A 20,423-nucleotide genomic window follows, 5' to 3' on the forward strand; every position below is an offset into this window, starting at 1 on the left:
GACACACAGCCACCTCCAGCCCTGCTTCCTCCCTGCTGTGCATGTCCAGGACCTTAAGGTGAAGTGAAATCCCTGCTATGACAGCTATGCAAATGCTTCTCAGAACTGCTCAGCCCCTGACCCTTTTATTTCTCCTTTGTTTCTCACATCTTTTAGATTAGTTGAAATCTGACTTCCCACCTTACAGTCCAGCCTTGCAATGAGCTGTTCTACCCTAAAACTTCATCTCTTACAGTACAATACAGGTAGGTCTTGACTGGCATCAAGGAATAACTCTCCTTCAATTTATATTCGTCCTGCAGTTAAGCTTCTCCCTTCATCTCCCCCAGGTTCCCAAGTGGCTGTGGTGAAGGCTATGTTGGGTCAGTGCCACTTCTATGGCTGTTGGCTGGCAGCTGGGTGCCAGACTGCTGGGTGCCAGGCAGTCTGGGCAAGCACTGCGGTCCCTGGGGATGGAGCAGCCTTGGTGAACCTTCTGGGCTTGTGGCACACTTTGGCCTGGGTGACTCATTCTGAAATGCTGCTAGATAATTCATTTTTTATTGAGATGAGTGGAAGAAAAGACTTCATTCCACATACTCAATTTTTATAACAAGATCCTCAGAAATGATGGACAATTTTGTATGCATTTTAATACCACTAAGGTGGTAAAATGTTGTTTACTGCTGACTAAAAAGCTCTTAGGAGCTATTCCCATGCTAAAGCCATTTTAAGGGCCAGCATAACAAGGGATAAGATAATTAATGGTGTATTAGCTGAAATGGGTAGGACAGGGATCAAAAAGTTCATGTATCTTTGTTCAAAGTTGAAAGAGATCGATAGAACTGAAAAAAAATTGCAGAGAAGTGTCAACTCAATGATGGCCCATGGCACACCCATCTCTGAAATGATTTTCCACTCCCCAAACCCGCAGCAACTAATGAGTGGTAGGATAATGGGAATAAAAATATCATGAGTGCTTCATTCAGAAATGGCTAGAGAAATCACTTAGAGCATCATTAGAAACATCAGGATGAAAGTAAGCGATGGAAAATTCATCTTGAAGTTCAAGAAACTCTGCGCCGTTGACATAAATCTACTTCTGACTGCCAGTGATGGGGAGCAGACGGGTGTCTGATCGTGTCCTGCAGACTGTGATTTCTGCACTGCAGTGGATGGCTGAGGGCAGAAATTACTGCAAATAGTGCAGTTTGGGGATTAATCGTTCCAACTACAGCTTTGACCTCAGCGTTATCGGTAACGTTTAGCCAGTAGTACATCCTGCAATACACGGCTACTTCTCCCTGCTCTGTTTAAGTGAACATGCATCTGACACTGGAAATAAGTTCAGTGGATGGTTTTACATTAACATTTTGCATGCTGAGAATTGAGAGGGTCTCCGGCACTTGCAGAGACAATGTGGGATGCATGCTGGTGGATATTTACAGCTAAAAGCTTGCTCCTGTATTAAAGGTTTTACAATCCTCTCTTTTAAACTGCTTATGTGTGTATGGTGCCACATTAATAATAATAAAGAATAAATCTCTTTTTATTTAAGAAGCGGAGTAGACTTGTCATCTTGAATCTAAGGTATTGGGTTTTTTTGCCAGTTCAAATAGTGTAAAATTGCTCTGTTGACATGAATCATGATGCTTAGCTTTTATGCAGCATATAATTTCACATGCTCTAATGTTAATTAAATTCCAAAGAAGCAGTTTTCCGATCTCTCCACGGGGAGCTTGTTTGCCTTAAAATGAAACTACTGGGCTGAGATAGTCTCCACTATACCAGCATTACGTTCACTACATTAACTCAGTAAAGACTTTGGCATAAGACATGTAGCTGAACCTCAATAATCCCCTTTGCTTATCTGCCAGCCCAGGGCTCCTGCACCGCGTCTCATTTGTGGCAGGGTCTTACCCAGTGACTCACAGCAATGTTAACTTCCTTGTAACACCAGAAGGTGTTATTGCACCCTTGAAATGAGTCACGCAAACAAATGAGCAATGCACACATTGCTGGGAGGTAATGGTGGCTGGGCTGTTTGCAAAGCCTTCCCCACACTAATTAAGAATTGCTGTGCTGCATCTGACAGGGGCTGATTTCCTCTTGCATGGCCCTTTAGAAAGAGAAATCTGGGGGCTGAGTGATGTTTTCTGTTCAGAAGTCGCTTCCCTTCTTGGTCCCATCAGGATGGAGTCTCACATACTGCATGGTCTGATTGGAGGATGGAGGAGGATGAAGGAGGTAGGCAGTGAACAAAGGCTTGTCCTGCTGATCAGCCACCAGGTGAAAAATTCAGAGAATCACAGAATCATTAAGGTTGGGAATGACCTCTTAAGATCATCCAGTCCAACCCCAACCCATGCCCACTAACCACGTTCCTCAGTGCCACATCTCCACAGTTCATGAACAACTCCAGGGACTCCACCACCTCCCTGGGCAGCCTGTGCCACTGCATCACCACTCTTTCTGAGAAGAAATATTTCCTAAAACTCAACCTGAACCTCCCCTGGTGCAACTTCAGGCCATCACTTCTATAGCTGTTACCTGGGAGAAGAGGCTGACACCCACCTTGCCACTACCTCCTTTCAGGCAATCAGAGAAAGTGCTGTGGTCTCCCCTAAGCCTTCTCTTCTCCAGACTAAACAAACCCAGTTCCTTTAGCTGCTCCTTATAAGTCAGGGGACTTGGGTGTTTTCTTGCTATGTGACTTCCATTTGTGCTAAAAATGTACTGGTACTCAAATCTTGGCTACTCCTGGGGCATGGAGTGATGTGAAGTGTTTGTCTCTCATAAATGAAATGACAGGGCTGTGTACTTGGCTCTTATGTGAGCAAAGAATGAGATAGGAAATGCTCTTATTCAGAGTGAGAGTCTTGGACATCTTTGGATCCACTTAGCATTATGTGTGGTGCCAGAATGCTCATCCTGAGTGCCCTCAAATATTCCCAGAGGTTACAAGCTCAAGCACTCATCTCAAGAAAAAGCTGAGACTTTTACAGGTGGATACAAAGCAGGCTGGGGAATCCAACAGACAGTTGAGGTTGGGAGGAAAAAAATAACGGCAGAGAACCTGGAAAGCACATGGGGAACTTTCAGTAGGCTGTGCACACTGTGCCTGTTTGTGGGCTGACATCCCCACAGGGTGTGATGGGTGCTATTATTGCTACTTGGATTTGGTCGGTTGGTTGCTTTTGGTTTTTGCTTTGATTGGGTTTACTTTGCTTGGGGCTAATACCACCATCATACACCTTCCTGGTTTTACCTTTGTAAGCTGAGAAAATCAGATAAAGTATGAATTCTAATGTGCATGGAATAATTAAACCTTACATCTGTGGTCACAAACTTTCCTGCCAAGCAGCTCCTTCAGAACACTCACATTTGCCCTCATCAAAGTGATGGAAGTTGGGAAAAGTGCATGTTTGCTGTCCATTAACATGAATAGGAAATGTGTATTGCAAAAATCCATCTCAATACAAGTACCAGTAACTCAATTTGGAAAAATTTGTGGTTAGTAGGATTTGCTTTTAAGCAACTGAATTCAAATATGTAATACAGCAATAGTGGGAAATGGTTTGGATTAAGAAAATAATGTAAAAATCATTTCTGAATGCACTTTTATTAAATTTGCTCATTGTTACAAGCTTGCAGCCTGATGTTGCAAATGGCTGAGAAGCTCTTGGGAATTGCTAAATACTTTGCAATTCTGCTATGTATAGGAGGGAGCAGAGAAGATTTTAAAGCACTTTGGAGAGAAGAGATTTATATCTGAGATACTGATGAAAAAATACACTTGACAAACTGTGTCAGAATCACCATAGTGGGCAGTGAGATTCCTTTTTGGAAGAATGTAAATGTGAGTATACTGTCCACCCTGTCACTGAGCTGAAGCGTTTGTGGAAGTGGTGCAATGTATTCCAAGAACTTGCTGCCCAGTGGTGACAGAAAGCCCACAGCCAACCACGTGGTGTGTGAAGGTAGGATTGCTTATCTTGTTACATGTACTTACGTCGATTTTATATACTGTGTTATTGCTGACATCTTCAGACCTTCCTACAGTTCCTGCCTTCAGCCTTACTGCTCAGAACAGCATCATGTCATCAGCACCTGATGGAGCTGTGGGTGTCCCTGCTCATTGCAGGGGAGTTGGACCACATGGCTGGTTGGACCACAAGTCCTTTCCAACTGAAACAATTCTATGATCAGCAGAAGCTGGCAGCTCACTATTTGTCCCCTCTCCAGGTCATTTATGGTCATGAGTAAGGGCAGAATTCCAGCACAGCTCCACGCATGATGCAGCAGTGACCCTTCCCTCTCTTCCTCCCCACGAATCATTAATTCCATCCTGTGAAGACCTTTTATCCTGCTGTAGCTATTCAGCTCCCTTAAAAAAACTCTAGAGATGGATTCCATCAAAGTTCTTTAGAAATCTGAGTAGCTCTTGTCAACTTCTGTACCGCTGTTATCAGCTCTGCACAAAACTCACCCAGAGAAGCCAGCCTTGCCCTTCGTTCTGTCACCTGCCCTGTGCCCTGTGTTCCTTGGGTAAGGACACCCAGCCTGAGCACATCCTCTCAGGAAGTTTCATTGCTTTTCAGTAAGTGTGAACATTGGTGGTCTTCAACCCCGTGTCTCAGGACAGCAAAAACAAATGAATGAGATTGACAGAAGTAAGAGGATTTATGGATCTATTATTAATATATATATATATACACTACTGGTCAAATAATCAGAAAATCAGGAAAGTAGCAAGTGCACAGGCTTATTTTGGTCTTAGCCCCGAAAGACTCTTTTCTATAGGGGAGGCTGCCATATTAACAAGCATGTGATATCTTGTGATCCAATTTGCTGAGAGTTTGACCAAGAAGAAATCACTACGTCCATGTGGTATTTCTTCATAGTGTGAGTGTTTTGCCTGCAAATAGCTCAGTAGGTCTTGGCTGAGCCGCAGTTTTACATGAAATATTTAACAGCTCTTTCAGTAAAGCTCAGCTCCCCTTACTAGTACTATTAACATTACAAAGGGCAGCGATGCTGCTCACTGCTCTGGAGTGATGGATGAAAGGAAAGGTTTCGCTTTTAACACTGGATACAGTTTGCAAGGATCACTAACCCTGAACTGAATGTCATTTCTTACTTACTAAGGTCAGTGGCAGTTTGAATTAGTGGGAAGGTTTTAATCAAACGAGAACTGGCTAAAACCTCTTTTGCTTAAGAGGCTCCTTTTCCTTGCTGCTTGTTCTACGCTGCCCAGAGGCAACAGCAATCAGCATCAATCCCCCCCCCCCCCTTTTTTTTTTTTTAATTGATTTTAAATTTCCACGTTCATTTCTGGAAGAACCCTTTCTAGAAACGCATTGCTCACTGTGTGCATTTCCCCTGCGGTGGGTTGCAAATCTGTTCCTACTGCATCAGCGGAAAGCAGCAGTTCAGAACAAGAAACTTTAAAGATGAGCTGGCTGCAAGAGAAGGTGGGAATGTGTGTGCTTTACAGCTGTGCCTGGGCAGTGGTGAGTCCAGGATCCAGAGTGCCATGCCATCAGTTCAGGAATATTTCCAGGCGTGATAGTTGTGCTCCTTCTCCATTGGGACTGCAGTGCAATCTTCAATTAGAAGACATGTGATCTGACAGCCTGCAGCGGAACCATCCGTTTTCACAGGAGAAGCTTTTCTAGGATACCAAAGCTTTCACATCCTCCTCATTTCTAAAAGCTGTCTTCTAAACCAACCAACCAACCAACAAAGTATAGGATGGCAGTAACATCACAGCCTCTGCGAGGTAAAAGGGCATGCAAGAAAATATTTTGGGCAGTGTTTCCACATGCCTGCTTCATTCTGTCTCTCGTGATCTATGCTTTTCTTGGGGCTCTCATGTTTTCCCACATTGAAGGTAACCGAAAGGTCAATTTAAGTGAAGAATACAGACATTTCCTGCAGAATCTGTGGTACATCTCCCGAAATTTATCAGGTATGTACCAGAATAGCAAAAATGAATTAATTGTACGTGGGGTTACTCATTCCTCTGCTTTTTGAAGACATTATTCAAAACAATAATAGCTGAGCCTGCAAATGGGATTCTCTCTGTGCTTAGCTAATGACTGCTATTGCTTGCTGATCTTCCTTAACTCTGGCTCTTACTGTAGGCTGCCTCAGTCCTTGTGCTCCTACTTGTAAGTAGTTAAGACTTTTCAGTGTTCTCCCTTTTTGCCCTAGTTCCCTGAGCTCCAGAGGCAAGTAAGATCTCCTTCTGCCTGATGGGGACTGGATTCCCTGTCTCAGAATGTCTCTCCCCACTCTCTTGTCCCAGACCTGAGCATCCCTTGATGGGATGCTGGGATGCAGCACTGCTCCCCAGACCCACTTGTGCTGAGGGAAGGGTAGAAGGGAGGAGAAGAGCTAGAAATATTTCTGGATCAGTGATGGGATTATACACGTTTGGGCTTTGGCTCAGTGCATCTCCTGTTGTTACTGTAACAGATAACATGACAGAAAATGAGGAGATATTTAAGGAAAAAATTCATGAACTACTCCACACAGCTGAACGAGACTGGTTCGTCAATCCGAAAGATATATGGACTTTCTTTGGGTCTCTCTTTTTCTGCTGCACAGTATTCACCACTGTGGGTAAGTCTGGAGGTAAAGTAACTGCCCAGAATCAAATGCCTCACTGCTCTCTCTGAAGTATTTCTTCCACAGGGAATTAAAGGGGAAAAAAAAAGACCTCCAAATCCCCTTTAATTTTCCCCGAGCGTTGATGTGGGACTGGAAGGGGTGCTGCAAGCACAGGTTGCAGAGATGTCACTGAGTTACAATGACAAGTCAGAATTTAGGCAAAAGCGATGCTCCATGCTAACTGCAGCACTGCATGCATGCTGTAAGCTGTGCTCATGGATGATGCATGCACAAAACTATTATAGTACAGTGACAGAAAGCTCAGTCTTTCAGTTAAGCCTTATTTCTTCTACTCCCATGTGTTATGCTGGGTAATGTTTCCATACTGAAAGAGGTACTTCATTATGTGGATATTGTTTTTAAATTGCTTCCCAGTATTTATGTCCAAAATTGCTTTGTAAACCTACAGCTCTGTAATTGAATGTGCTGTCGTTTTTGCTCAGCTTCTCTGGGCTAACAGCAGGCGGTGGTGTTTAAATCATGTCTCTAAACCTTCCCTTCTGAATTCACATTTCAAAGCAGAACTCAAATGAAACTGAAACAGCTGCTCTGGTTGGGCTGTTCCTGCATTGCTAAATACACCCCTCAGGATCGTCCCCAAAGTTACTTCTATCCTCTTGCTAATGCTTCTCAGCTGCTGGCAAGTACAGACAATATCTAAATACCCTGCCAGGATTAAGGCAGGGTGAGAAGCGGTCCTGTAGTGTTGTATCAAATTGCAGAGACACTTCTCTACTACGCTGGGATATACTCAAGATCCCAGCACAAGTATTACAAATCTTCACGCAGAAGAAAAACTGATTATCCTACAGGAGTGACATGAGAGTTCCTGTGTTTCCAAGAGCATGTAGGGCCTGCTGTCTCAGTGAACCTTGATCTCTGACAGCTGTGGTGGCTGTCTTCAGACTCAGCTGGCTCCTGCAGAGTGCACTTCTCTCAGTGCTACACACTGAAGGGCTTCTGTCTTGGATAGATAGCGCCACATTTCTCATTCCACAGGCACAGTTGAGTGGCTTGATAGCTCAGAAACATGCTGGAGATACAGACTTGAATCCTCCCCCCTGTGAATATTAGAATAAACACAACAGCAAGGAACACTTGGAAGAGTACCCTTTATCAGAGAGCTTTGACTTCAGCTAACAAGTGGAAGGTCATGTTGTTGAAAACATCTTCCTTAGGAATACTTACCCATCTTCTTCGGCATGGGATTGTAGAAATGTTCTCATATAGTCTGACCAGCAACCCATATATTTGCAAACAACAGCATTTTGGGGCTTTATTGCATCAGGCTTTAATACAACATCCCCAGGTTTTGATCAACAGTAGAAGTCTCAGTACAGGTATTCAGCAAACAAATCATGGTATTCATTCTCTCCCTTTTTCCTTTCCTCCCCTTTCCCCCCCGCTTTTTTTTCTTTTCAAGGTTATGGCAATACCTATCCTGTGACAAGGGCTGGAAAATACCTCTGCATGTTATATGCTTTATTTGGCATTCCTCTGATGTTCTTGGTCCTGACAGATATGGGAGACATCCTTGCAACTGTTTTGTCCAAGTCTTACAATGAATTCAGAAAGCTACAGTCAAAAATTCTAACCTCTAAATTCTGTTCTGCATTCACGTGTATCAGAGAAGATGGGTCTAAAGTGGATGTGAACGAACCCTTGAGTATTGTGGAAATGCTGAGAAGTCAATCAGCTGTTAGAAAGAAGCCAGCCCCATATCGCAACGCCCAAATTTTTGAGATGCTAATTGCCAGAGAAAATAAATACAAAAATCTATCAAGAAGTAAAAGCATAGAGAGATGGAGCTCATGTCCTGAACTAGACAGGGGAAAGACAATGACCAGAGTAATCGAGAATTTTGACAAAATAGGCAAAGAGTTAGAAAAACTGGATGTGCCCATCGTGTTAATGGTGCTGGTTATCTTTGTGTACATCTCCTGCGCAGCCGCTATTCTTCCAAACTGGGAAACCAGGCTGGATTTTCAGGAAGCCTTTTATTTCTGCTTTATCACCCTGACCACGATTGGATTTGGAGATACGCAACTGGAACACCCCAAGTTTTTCCTGTTTTTTTCCCTCTATATTATTATTGGCATGGAAATTGTCTTCATTGCTTTTAAGCTGGGCCAGGACCGCTTAATTGGCTTGTATAAAAAGGTGATTTCGTTCTGTGGGGAAAAAAAGGTGCCATCAAAGAAGATATATCCAAAGTAAGAGTAGTCATTTCTCCCTCACTTTTATGTTTTGCCCTCTGCAAGGAGATGAAACTGTTCCCATTCAGTCCCACTCCCTGCCCTGGGCTTGCAAGAGGCATGTTTTCTATTTTCCTGTGAGAACCTGCTGCAAACTGGTTGCATTACACAGGAGACACCTGGTGTAGGCACTGCCAGGGCGCAGTTTCCAACAAAGCTCCTATCTCCTAACTAACAAATGAAGACAATGCATGGCAAAAGGCAGAAAGCTCTCCCTGCCAGCACTTCCCAGCTTCTTTTGCAAAGGTCTGACTTTCAACATGCTCCTTATCCTCTCTGGGATATTTTTTAATGCTTACCAAGCAGGCCCCAGATCACTGCCTTGTCCTGGCACCTGCCTGCAGCCAGGGACAGTGGGGTCATGGCTCTTGGTGATGAACTGTGAGCTCATGCTGCTGTAACACGGTTCTTCATCAGGAAGAGTTGGGTAGAAGCATGAACCCAGCTGCTCTTTTGTCAAAACTGTGCATAGCATTAACATCGAGTTTACCTGCCATCCAGAGGAATTTTAAAATTAAGAAAACTAAATGTTCACCTCTTTCTTTGTTCCTGGTCCATAAATTAGTCAAAATGCTGCTCATCTGTGCAGGGCTGAAATCATTCCTTCCCCATCATCACTTACCATATCTGTGCTCAGCCTGGAGTCAAGATTCATGATGCTCAGCTATAACAGAGTTTGTGACAAGTTCTGCTCTTGAGAAGCCATCTGGGCAAGACATACAGCAGAGCTCTAGGTGGGATGAAGCTCCATCTTTGCTGTTAAAGAAACACGACAGCCTGGGTACACTGCTCCCAGAAGTTCACTCCTCTGGTTCAGGTTTTATTCTGCACAGAGTGCTTGCCTTCTCTGGGTTCTTTTATCCATACATAGGAAGAAAAGTCTACACATTGCTCTGTGGTTTTGTGAATCCTGTACTGAAGCACAGTATTGTGGGAATAATGTTGTTTTATCAAGATTGTCTTATATTATTTTTAATGTCAATCAAACTATCAATAATTTTTTTCAGTCAAAAAGTACACATGCTCTATAAAATGAATCACCGTCTTTAACTGCCTGTTAGCATGTAAATGTTATGCATGCACACTGGATGTGGATGGCATAATTAGGTACTAAAGCGTGCTTGATTTTAACAGGGTGAGCATTATTTTCCATAACAGGTTTGCTTTTTGAAGATGAGATGTTCAGAGAAGGTAAATGACAAACTCTGCTACAGTCGCTGTGAATAATAACTTACATACAGTCCTTGTTAGTAATACTTTGCTGTGATTAAACACTGATGATATGCTTACATGTAATGGGTGATGGTATAAAGAAACATGCTTTATAAGGACAACAATAAAGAGTCTAGCAGTTAGAAGAAGCTCTGGTTAACTGTTTCATGTTTGCTGTGACTTTGGTGGCACACACACAAAGTCCTTCCATTCAAACTACTCTCATGTCATCTCTTTTCATGTCTTTGGATTAAAATCAGTGTAGGACTTTGGACCTGCACCAAATTTCTCAGAAATCAATGAAAAGATTCATGTGATTTAACGGGCTTTGGATCAGAGGATAGCACCCCCTGATGCCCAGGGACTTTCCTTCTGATATTCCAAACACTGCCAGCAACAGCAAGAGCTGGTCTTTGTGTCAGGGGACTGGTTTCTTCCACATCAGTGAGATTTCTTGCATACAAAACAATTCATTCATAACCTGCTCTCTACAGATTTCTCATTGGTGTGCTACCTTCATACCTACGCATTTACTTTAAAGGAAGTTTGTTCGGACTTGCAAAAAGGCTCGTACACAATACCATTCTACTTATGGCCAAGGGGTGGCAGTAAACAGCTTTACTTCACACAAAGCGTGTCGGATGTTGGGGATAAGAGAATATTTTACAGAAGTAGAAAGAACAAATCACATCAGTGTGGCCCTCTACAAGCATTCTCACGGTGCAGTTTGCTCTGGAATACAACGTGCAGTTCTGGTACTTCACCTCCCAAAGGATATAGGAAAAGCAGAAAAAGTTTAGAAGCCAGGGGAAAGGATGGACAAAGCTGTGGAACATCTCCCACATGAGAGACACAGAGTAGCCCTCTAGTCTGGAAAGAGGTGAGAGAACATAGATGAGGTGTGCAATGTTGCACGGGCACGGAGGAAGGAAATAGGCAGACAGAATATTGGGCTTCTTGTGCTTTTTCTCACCTGGTTTCATAGCCTGGAATGCACTGAAATCAATCGTATAGTTCACAAAATAATCAGTAGATCTGATTTCTGAAGAGATACTCAGTTTTACATTTGTGTGCAAGGTAGACAAATCAGTTCCCAAGATTTTCTGAAAAAGCACTCTGTCTCTGCAGAGCATGTCACAAGAAAAACATAATTTAGGCAAAACAAGACCACCAACTTGCAGCAAAAGTAACATGGTCACCTGTATTGCGTCCAGGACATAAAGAAGGATGGATAGCTGGGCACACACCCAAAAGTAAGGGATTAAAAGGTTTTTTGTCCTCTTACAGGTGCACAGAAGTGTTGCTCCCACACAAATAGGAATATCTGGTCCTAATTTTCTTTGTGTCAGAGTTGGAGCACAGTTTCCCAGAAGACAGAGGAGAATGCAGCAGCTCTGTGCTGACGTTGATAGCAGCAGTTCAGTCTGCTTAGCAGGCTTTGAATGTAGCTCAGTAAATAAAGCATCAGAGTTAACAAAAATGAAACAAAAGTAGTGAGCAGCAGATCATTTAGTGAGCCTCAGGCATGAATGTTTATGAATTGATTGCTCTTGTCATAGTCTAAATCCTGACAGAATTCACCATCTCTTCCCTGAGACATTTTTTATTTGACCAAATTGACATGGAAATAAGCTTTGTTTGCATCAAAGCAATACAAAATACTGCTTTTCATAATAACTTTTTCCATCATGTGCTTCATGAGATGGTGGATTAACAGCAAAGGACTTCATGGAAGAACTTTTCTATCAAGACAGACGTGACTGATGGGAAAAGAGTTGCTTGATGTGTAACCCACAAAGGATATGAGTTATTACAGACCCAGCTGGAGAGCTTCACAGATCAAATGCACTTGGAGCTGAAGGATGCTGGATCAATCACTCCTGATTGGGCCAAGATGGCAGCTGTCACGAGCACTTAGGACAGGAAAGGAGGGTATTCCTGGTGTGGGAACTGCACAGGGAGGGATGGAGGAATGAGGGGAAGAAGCATAAGATAATATTTGGGCAGAAGGTTAGAGGGAGGAACTGACTGCAAAGATAGAAAGAACCACTTTTTGTACAGACTGGGTGAAGAGTGGCTTGAGAGATACTGAAAATATGGGGAGGGCTGGTGCCTCTGGCATGGGAAAGTTTGTGCAGCCAGAACATGGTCAGAGAGCCTTTAGGAGATCAGCAAGGGGGTCAGGGTGCTGGGCTGCAATACAACCTCATCACCTACAGACATGGGAAGGGCAGACAAAGCCTCTTGGGACAGGAAAAAGTGGCAGGAGGAAGATGTAAGGGCTGCATTGAAAAGACATTAGCAAAGCCACACAAAATATTCTTTTTTTTTTTTTTTTTTTTCTCCCCTGCTTCTTCATTTAAAGAACAGCAACCCATGCAGAAGCATCTCTCACACAAACAATACACTAAGGACTCAGGAAATTCTTTATGGGATGTAGGACTTGTCATCTGCGTGCCAGTAGTTCAGATGTAGTCCAGATTTTAGTGGGCTAAATGTTAATAACATCTGATAGCACTTTGATGGCCTATATGCCTTTTCAACTCATTCCAGGTGGAGATGCACCCACATCACAAAAACACTCCCGTATAATGAACACTAATAGCATGTGTGATGGCAGCCTCAGCAGAGGCAAAGGCTGAGACTGCAGCTGAGAGGAGTCCCTGCAGCCCTCTTTGCTTCCAGGTTCCCAGCATACCTTACGATCCTAATTTACAGACCCCAGGGTGCTTCAAAGGTAGTGTGTGTGGCTGTTGCATGCAATGTGAATGTGTGGCAAATACAGAACGATGGCTCTCACTCCTTTCTGGCTTGGACAAATTGAACAATTACAAAATATATAGATTTATAAAAAGCACCTCCCCAGGCTGTACTCAGCTGTTCTGACAGGATATATTTTTGAATTCTAAGAGTAACTTAAAACATTTAGTTAGGTTGCCCTTTCCTTGCTTCTTTACCTGCCCTCTACATGTATGCTAGGAAAAATATTCCTTGAGCCATCCAAATTGGTACTACATGACATGCAGAGCAAAGGAGATTTGTTCAAGTACATCAGCACATATGGTGACAGAAATACTAGGAATTTGCTCCATCACTCATAGCTGGTAATAGCTGCTGGAAGACAACAGCTCTCTCATGCATCAGGCCAATATTTTTGGGATAGGGGCCCAAGGTCTAAATGCAAAGCTTCATGGCCAGCGAGGTCCATGAGTGCATGGTGTGCACGTGCCAATAGCTGGCTGTCCACACATGGTACTCATTAGAGAGTTTTAGGAAATGCCTGGACAAACGTTAGTTGGCATGTACACTCAGCTTTGCATGTGAACCTCAGCTTTTTTTTTTGTGGCTGTATTTTTTTTATGCTTTTAGTTGAAAACCTAGTCTGTCAGAAGACAAAAATCTTGTTCTTTTGAGTTTTGTTCAACCTTCTTTCAAGCTGATGAAGCTCCCAGTGCCTGGGTGCAGCCCTTCTGTAACTGAACTTGTGCATAAAGCTTCACGTCTGTGAGTTTTCAGGATGTATCAAGTCTAAAGGAAATGTTGGCATTGGACTAGATGACCTTCGTGGCCTTTTCCAACATTAATGATTCCAGAAATCTATGATTCTTTGAAGGGAAATGGGCAAGAAGGGAAGAAGAAATTAAGCAAGAAGGAAAGAGTGGAGAGATTTGACAGTGAGAAATGAATTGCTGCGTTAAGCATCTACTGATGAGAAATCAGGGTAACGATGTTGTCTAACAACACTGACTCATTGCATTATCTGCTTCCACAAGGTCGTGTGGGAACGGGAAAACAAAGAGAGAAGTTACCACAAATCAGCTTATAAAATTGCCATTGCACTTGATGCTCTGCTGAAAGAGAGTTATTTGATCCACTGTGTGATGGACCACCATCATGCTCTCTGATCAGTGCCTGGGAGGGGAAATGCACTCATTTGCTGAAAAGTTTGAGGAACAGTGCAAGATTTCAGGAGCTCTGGGTATAGAGCAACCACACGCCACAATTTTCCTACTTCACACTTCTCTTGTGGCAAGAATTTTCTCATGGCAGGTTGCTACTGCTAAATGAATGCAGGAATTTGGGGCATTCAGTACATTATCAAGTGTAAGCCCTCTGCTCACCAGCTTGATGCTACTCTTGTTTCTAGGCTGTCTCTCTCATTTGACAGCCTGAAATCACAGCACAGCACAGGCTTCTCTGATACTTCACAGAAAGCTTCCCAAGTAGACACACCAGGAAAAAGCACAGATTCATTCTGCTTCCTGGGCAAGAGAGCTGCCTGACGCCTGGATGAGGACTACTGCTGACATTTCACTAAAGCTTGAAAAGAATAGATCTTCTTCTGGTAAAATATTCTAGCATTTCAACAAAACATTTTCAAAGCAAATCTGAACGGGTAGGATGAATTTTGGTTCAATTTCTCGATGCTGATGGACAAAAGAGGACTTTAAAAAAAAAAAAAGGCTTTAGCCATTTTATCTATAACATCTCACTGAGATGAGTCATTTGTCTGAGTAAGAACAGGAGGACCTAAAAAATGAAGGTCTCTGTGATCCCCCTGCGCTGTGGCAGGAGCTCCAGCTTCTCCCACAGAGATGACGACATGCTGTGGTACTCTGCCAACAGAGCAGGACCGGCTTTCTCCAGCTTCTATAACATTTTGTTCCATCTTTCCCAGGAGAAGTTGGTATGCTCTACTTCCATCAAAGCAAAGCATGACACTCTTGCTAAAAGATGTTTCCCAAAGATTATAAATAGTCTTAAGAAAGCTTTGTAGTTCCTGGAAGAATTTAAAATGCAAATGAAGGCTCATGAACTTTCCTCAGAGTTTAAGAGCAGGATATGCTGTGCTGCACTAAGAAGTTTGATTTACTGTCTGGGTCTGTAAATGAGCGTGTGCTTGCACTAACATTTGACCGCCAACAGCACTGCTTTGCAATCTGCTGTGCAACAGAGGTTGTTGCTGTGCCAAAGGGTTTTTACAGCAATTTGCTTGGCCAATGAAACAAATAAACTTTGTGCTTAAAAAGATTAAGAATTGGTATGTAGGCATGTTTTTACTTTATAGAAAAGCCACTTCTAAATGCTACCTAAGCAGCAGAGGGCTGAGTTCTGATCTTCTGGAAATCCACTGCAAAGCTCACAGTGCCTTCAGTGAAAGATCTGGAAACAAGGAACAAATAGAGTATGTGCTGCCATTAATCCCATTTGATCCCAGCTCTGCAAGAGCTGCTTCATGCCTGAACTGCCATCTCATGGGAAGTGTTTCCTATACATCAGCTGGCAGAACTCCTGGGAGTCCTTGCTTGCTCTTCTTGCTCATCAAGGGATGGTACTTTTCTTCACTATTACCACAGTCAGGACAGGATCAAGGACTACTAAGACAGGCAAGCCTCTTGAACGAAACCCAAGTTTTTCTTGGTCAAAATTAGAAAAACATTAAGATGTGTTTTGTGACTCCATCAAGCACTGTTGTGGTTAGTAATTATTTTTTTCCATAACCATATTTTGTCATTGTTTTTTTGGCAGAGCTCCCATCTCAGTTCCGTCAGTGTCTCAGCCTGCCCACAGAGCTTTGGGTAAAACCTGAGACTTGTGACTGTGTCTCTGGAACATTGTCATGGGGTAGATGTTCTCTTTGTCCCTGAAAAAGCATGGGGATCCCCTCCATTGGCCTCATCTTCCACAGACAGAGAATAGGGTAACTGAAGCACAAATATTAACAATTCTTTCAACACAGCAGTTAAGGAAGTCATTTAACTCAATCCACAGACAATTTAAAATTAGATTTTAGGGATGATGTTCAAATAAACGCTTTGTCCAACCCTTGAATGTAATCCTAGCACTGTAAAATACCTAATTCTAACAGTATTGACTGAAACATAAAACCAAATTAGAAACCACACTCAGTCTTCCTACAACTTGGAAAAAGGTGTTATGTAAAAAAAACCTCCATATTCCTTTAAAAATCTTCAGTCTCCCACTTCAGATAGGACTTGAAGTGGCTGACTTCAGTAAAAGCTTCTTTGATCCAAAAATGTCACTTACTTTTTGGTCTTAACAGCATCATCAAGGAGCTGCACCACCTCTCAGAATAGCTTGATTGCTAATAAGGTGGACAAAAAGTGTAGGATCTGCTTCTGATTTCACTTTCAGCAGTTTAAATCAGAAGCAGCTCTTTCAAAGTCAGCAGAATCATTAAGTTACAAACCCAGCATGAGATTAGAGTCAGACTCCTTGAATTCTGTTAATAATTATTATTGCTGGTGTTTATTATTTTTATTGTGGCAGTTCCTTGGAGCATCTTAGATAAGGACCTCAAGTAACCATCCATTATCCAAGGTTTCCAGCCACAAGCCTGCTGCAGCATGCATCTCTCATTGTAACAAAAGCAGACCTTATCACTTCCTGCCTGTGCTGGCTAAGCAAGAAAGAAAAAACCCTTATGGCTAGTTTACAAATATGTGTCACTGGGTTATTGAGTAGATCTGTGGAGCAGCTGCGGTGTATTTTAAAGAGAAAGAAACTCAGTGAAATAGGACCCCCGAATGCAGAAGTCTCATGCAATGCAATTTCATGCAAGTACAGCATGTGCACTGCTGGCTGTCCTGTGCTAGCTGGGTGACATCATCCCACCAGCTGCAGTCCAGCACCCAACCTGAACCACTGATCAGTGTTTGACTGATGTGTTAGTATCTGTAAATACCTATTGTCAGCTCTGTGCAAGCCCATTAGGTCACTCATCTGAATATGGGGAAAGCATCACTGTCAGCCTTCAACTGCTAGTTTGGCATTCAGCAATGATCCAGATAGCTCTCATTCAAGTACTTGCAGCTGGCTGGAAAGCTAGGAGAGCAGGGTAATCAAGTAGATCAAGAGTTGGACAAGCACAGAGCAAATAAAATGTATTTTCTCTCCAGCATGGAGAAAGAGAAACATGATACACTTGCAAAATCGCAAATCATCAAGGACCAGAAAGCATTTATGTAGAAAAAGAGCATTTGTAGAAGTGGTCATTGTCACATTATACATTATCAAGTTCAAGAGACTTATAGCATTAGAATCTGCATCCTGAGTCCATGAGCATGGCCTGTACACAGCTGGGGGCTGCCCTGCAAACCAAGCTAGGACAGGTGTAGAGAGGAGCAACCAGACTTGAATGCTGGTCCTGTAGCAAGAGGAGATAGAGGCAGACTGAGAGATCTCCAGGGGAAAAAAACAGCTCAATTCAGAACCTTCCTATTTTGCTCTGATACATTTTTCAAATTGGGCAGGAACGGGTATAATTGGGAGATATCTTCATAAGTCTGTTATTTAAGATATCTTTCAGTTATTTGTCTGCATGCTGTCCTCATGGATGCTTGAACTCCCATCTTTTCCACAGGAAGGAAACCATGGAGTGGAAGCATGAGATAATCTTGCACAGGGCTTGGACATAAACGCAGTCCATTTCCCAAGGCAGCTGACAAGCATGCACATGAAAGAACTCCACATGAATATCTGCTTCTGAGGCTGATGCCTTCAATTACAGAAAGGATCGCTGCCTTGCAGGAATCACTTCCAGGCCTTGTCCAGGTACAACCATGAAATGCTTTGTGCTGATCTAACTGAGCAACTGTTGTCTGTGCCAAGCTCAGAGCAAGCTTCAAAGGACAGCATAAACCAAACTGATCTTTGCTTCAGTTCCTTGAGAGGCCTTCTGCATGGCTGTGATACAACACAAACAACCTTCTGCCTAAAGGTTGTCCTTTAAAGAAATTCAGCCCTATTACCATGTTGTGTGCTTAGCTTGTAAAATAAATGGTGTCAAGTATTGGAAACTAACCAACCTGAGTCCTCACTGACCAACACTGAGCCATTTCTCCTGCACCAGCTTTTTTTTTTTTGGTGCTGGTACCAGAAGCCAAGAATGGAGGCCAAGCAGTGGGGGGTCTTGGCACACTGAATAACTCAATACTTCCTGAACACTTCACACCCTCTAATGGGTTTCAGACTGATCCCCATGTAAGAGAGCAGTGTTGCTCACATGGCACATGTGAGCTCCCAGACATGGGATGACCAACATCACAAAGCTCTTGTTGTCTCCAAATGAAAAATATAGACCTTAAATGTGACTCTATTCCTGAATAATGCACCTCTTGCCATTTTAGAACCAAAGTCTTAGGAAATGCCTCACTGCATTTCAAAGACAATACTGTCATTCACACCAAGGAAGTATTGACTCCGTACAGCCCATGGCATCAGGGCCTTTAATTGCCCTCTTCTCTGTAATTGTGTGTGCAAAATGGAGATTCCCAGCTGCTGACACTCCTTCCAGCTTCCCTAGCACCCACTGCCACATCAATGTAGAAATTCAGTGACTGACAGCAGGACTAGATGGCCTTACAGATCTTTCTTAACCATAATGAGTCTATGATTCTAAACACCCAGCAATAATAGTCTATGAGACAGAACTAATGCTCTGTATATTATGGTGAGTCAAGACACATGGTGGCTGCCAGCAATGGGTTCTCAACCTTTCAGAGATATGTCACCTTAAAGACTGTACTTCTGCTTAGCAAGCATATGTAATACAAAGTGGGAAAGAGAAGTTTAAGATTAGTGTGCATACATACATATAACATATACATGTGCTGCGTGCATTTCCTATCTTCACTTGCACTTACCTGTAGCTGCAGCTTATTTGTAACCCAGCAGGGCGTTGTGCCGTGCGGTGATGTCTGTGTGAGCAGAGCCACTAGATGGTGCTCGCAGACCTGGCTCCTTTATAGAGCTGTTACAGGAAACCCAAAGCAGGGTTTCCATCGACACCCACAGTGACAGCCGTTTTACATCGCCTCTGGATCCGGCCCGTTGTTTGTCTGCTTTGAGAACAGCGGAGAGAAATTCGTGCAAAGACAGAAGCATCATTCTCTGCTCAGGCATAAGGGCATTCATAAGGGAGTGAAGACCTGAAGGGGAAGCAAGTGAGAGATGGTTAGAAGCATGAAAAAAACTTTTAAAGTTTGCATAGAAGAGTTTATCTTTTCTTTTTGTTCATGAAGGGATTTCAATGACAGTTTACTGTGATGCTTTACATTTACATACATAGAGCATTCCTATTCAATAAAATCTCATTTTACCATTTCTTTTAGAAATATCTATGTTGCATCAACACATCTCTGATTTCCCTAACTACCTTTTCAAAGGCCATAAGATCAGGTAAACCAAGACACAGAAGATGAGTACAGAAGTGCTGCAGCCAGGCTCACCTGATCTCACACAAGGAAGCAGCCCTGCTGCTCCCACTGGGGTCTGAGGAGCCCAGCCTGTTACAAGGAAGGGACTCTGCCTAATGGCAAGAGAACATAACTTAGAATTGTTCTCTTTCTGCTCTAGTTTTGGGTTTTGCTTCCCTTTGGTTGAACGACCTGAAGCAAGTTACAACTCTCCTTGGCTTCATTTGCCTTCATCCATTGAAGTGTTTTAATACCTTTGAGGACTGTGGCAAAGCCTAATACTCCATTCAGTGCAAGACAGAAGATTTAATTAGGACTGAGGGAGGGACTAGCTTTTAATAGTAATTTATTCTTAGAACAGAACTCGTTAGGTCTTTCTAGTATTGGAATATTAGCATTGTAACACAGCAGCAGAGACAGCAAAGCAGCAAGTTGCAACAAGCAAGCAGGCAGGCACAGAAACAAAAGAAACATCTTACCTTCAGAAGGCCTCAGGCATATAGCCACCTCCAGAGATAGAGCCTTACCCTCAATGCCAACCCTTAAATGAGGTCTGGGAAGGGGTGGATCCTGGCTCTATCCCTTCCAGTCACTCAGCTTCATTGCATTCACCTGAGCTTCCCTGGGTTGGCTCTGCCTACCCACCAGGTGCTCAATCAGTTTCAAGCTGTGACTCAACGCTACATTTTATTATTTCCACTATATTATTTCCACTATGCCCATACGACATCTCAGAAAAACTTATTTTGAAGCTTTTCTGTCCCAAAGTACAAAAACAAACAAAAAATAACCCCAAAACCCTGGACAAATCAAAAAGTTGTTAAAAAAGCAAACCAAAACACTGCTTATCACACTAAATTAAAAGAATGGTCAAACCATAGCATACCACAGTTTGTGCTAGTGCTGGAAAAGAGCAGCACGCTTTAAGTCCCACTGGTAGGTGTATTCCATGTGCTGGTGATGGAAGATAGGCAGCCACTTCAGCAATTCAGTGGTGTTGTCATATCAGGGTTAGAAACTGAGTAAGAAGGAAGACACAAACCATGTAGTGCTTGATTTTCTCTGAACAGCAGAGTTACCAACA

General features: G+C 42.9%; 1 protein-coding gene and 1 long non-coding RNA gene across 2 annotated transcripts; one reads left to right on the forward strand and one right to left on the reverse strand.

Annotated features, from left to right (window-relative positions):
• The first annotated feature begins 5,392 nt into the window (after positions 1–5,392).
• KCNK18 (potassium two pore domain channel subfamily K member 18) lies at positions 5,393–9,182 on the forward strand. Its single transcript, XM_048945384.1, has 3 exons — positions 5,393–5,950; positions 6,460–6,606; positions 8,078–9,182. Exons 1-3 carry the CDS (start codon positions 5,734–5,736, stop codon positions 8,869–8,871), a joined length of 1,158 nt encoding a protein of 385 aa, XP_048801341.1. The 5' UTR covers positions 5,393–5,733; the 3' UTR covers positions 8,872–9,182.
• A 5-nt stretch (positions 9,183–9,187) lies between these two features.
• On the reverse strand, positions 9,188–19,878 carry LOC125693433 (uncharacterized). The gene is made up of 3 exons (XR_007377098.1): positions 19,819–19,878; positions 18,788–19,072; positions 9,188–9,665 (listed from the first exon to the last, which is right to left on the reverse strand). It is a non-coding gene; the product is annotated as an uncharacterized LOC125693433 (long non-coding RNA).
• Between the last annotated feature and the right edge of the window lie 545 nt (positions 19,879–20,423).

Source organism: Lagopus muta, chromosome 5 (assembly GCF_023343835.1).
Source record: "Lagopus muta isolate bLagMut1 chromosome 5, bLagMut1 primary, whole genome shotgun sequence".
In the NCBI taxonomy this organism is placed as follows: domain Eukaryota; kingdom Metazoa; phylum Chordata; class Aves; order Galliformes; family Phasianidae; genus Lagopus; species Lagopus muta.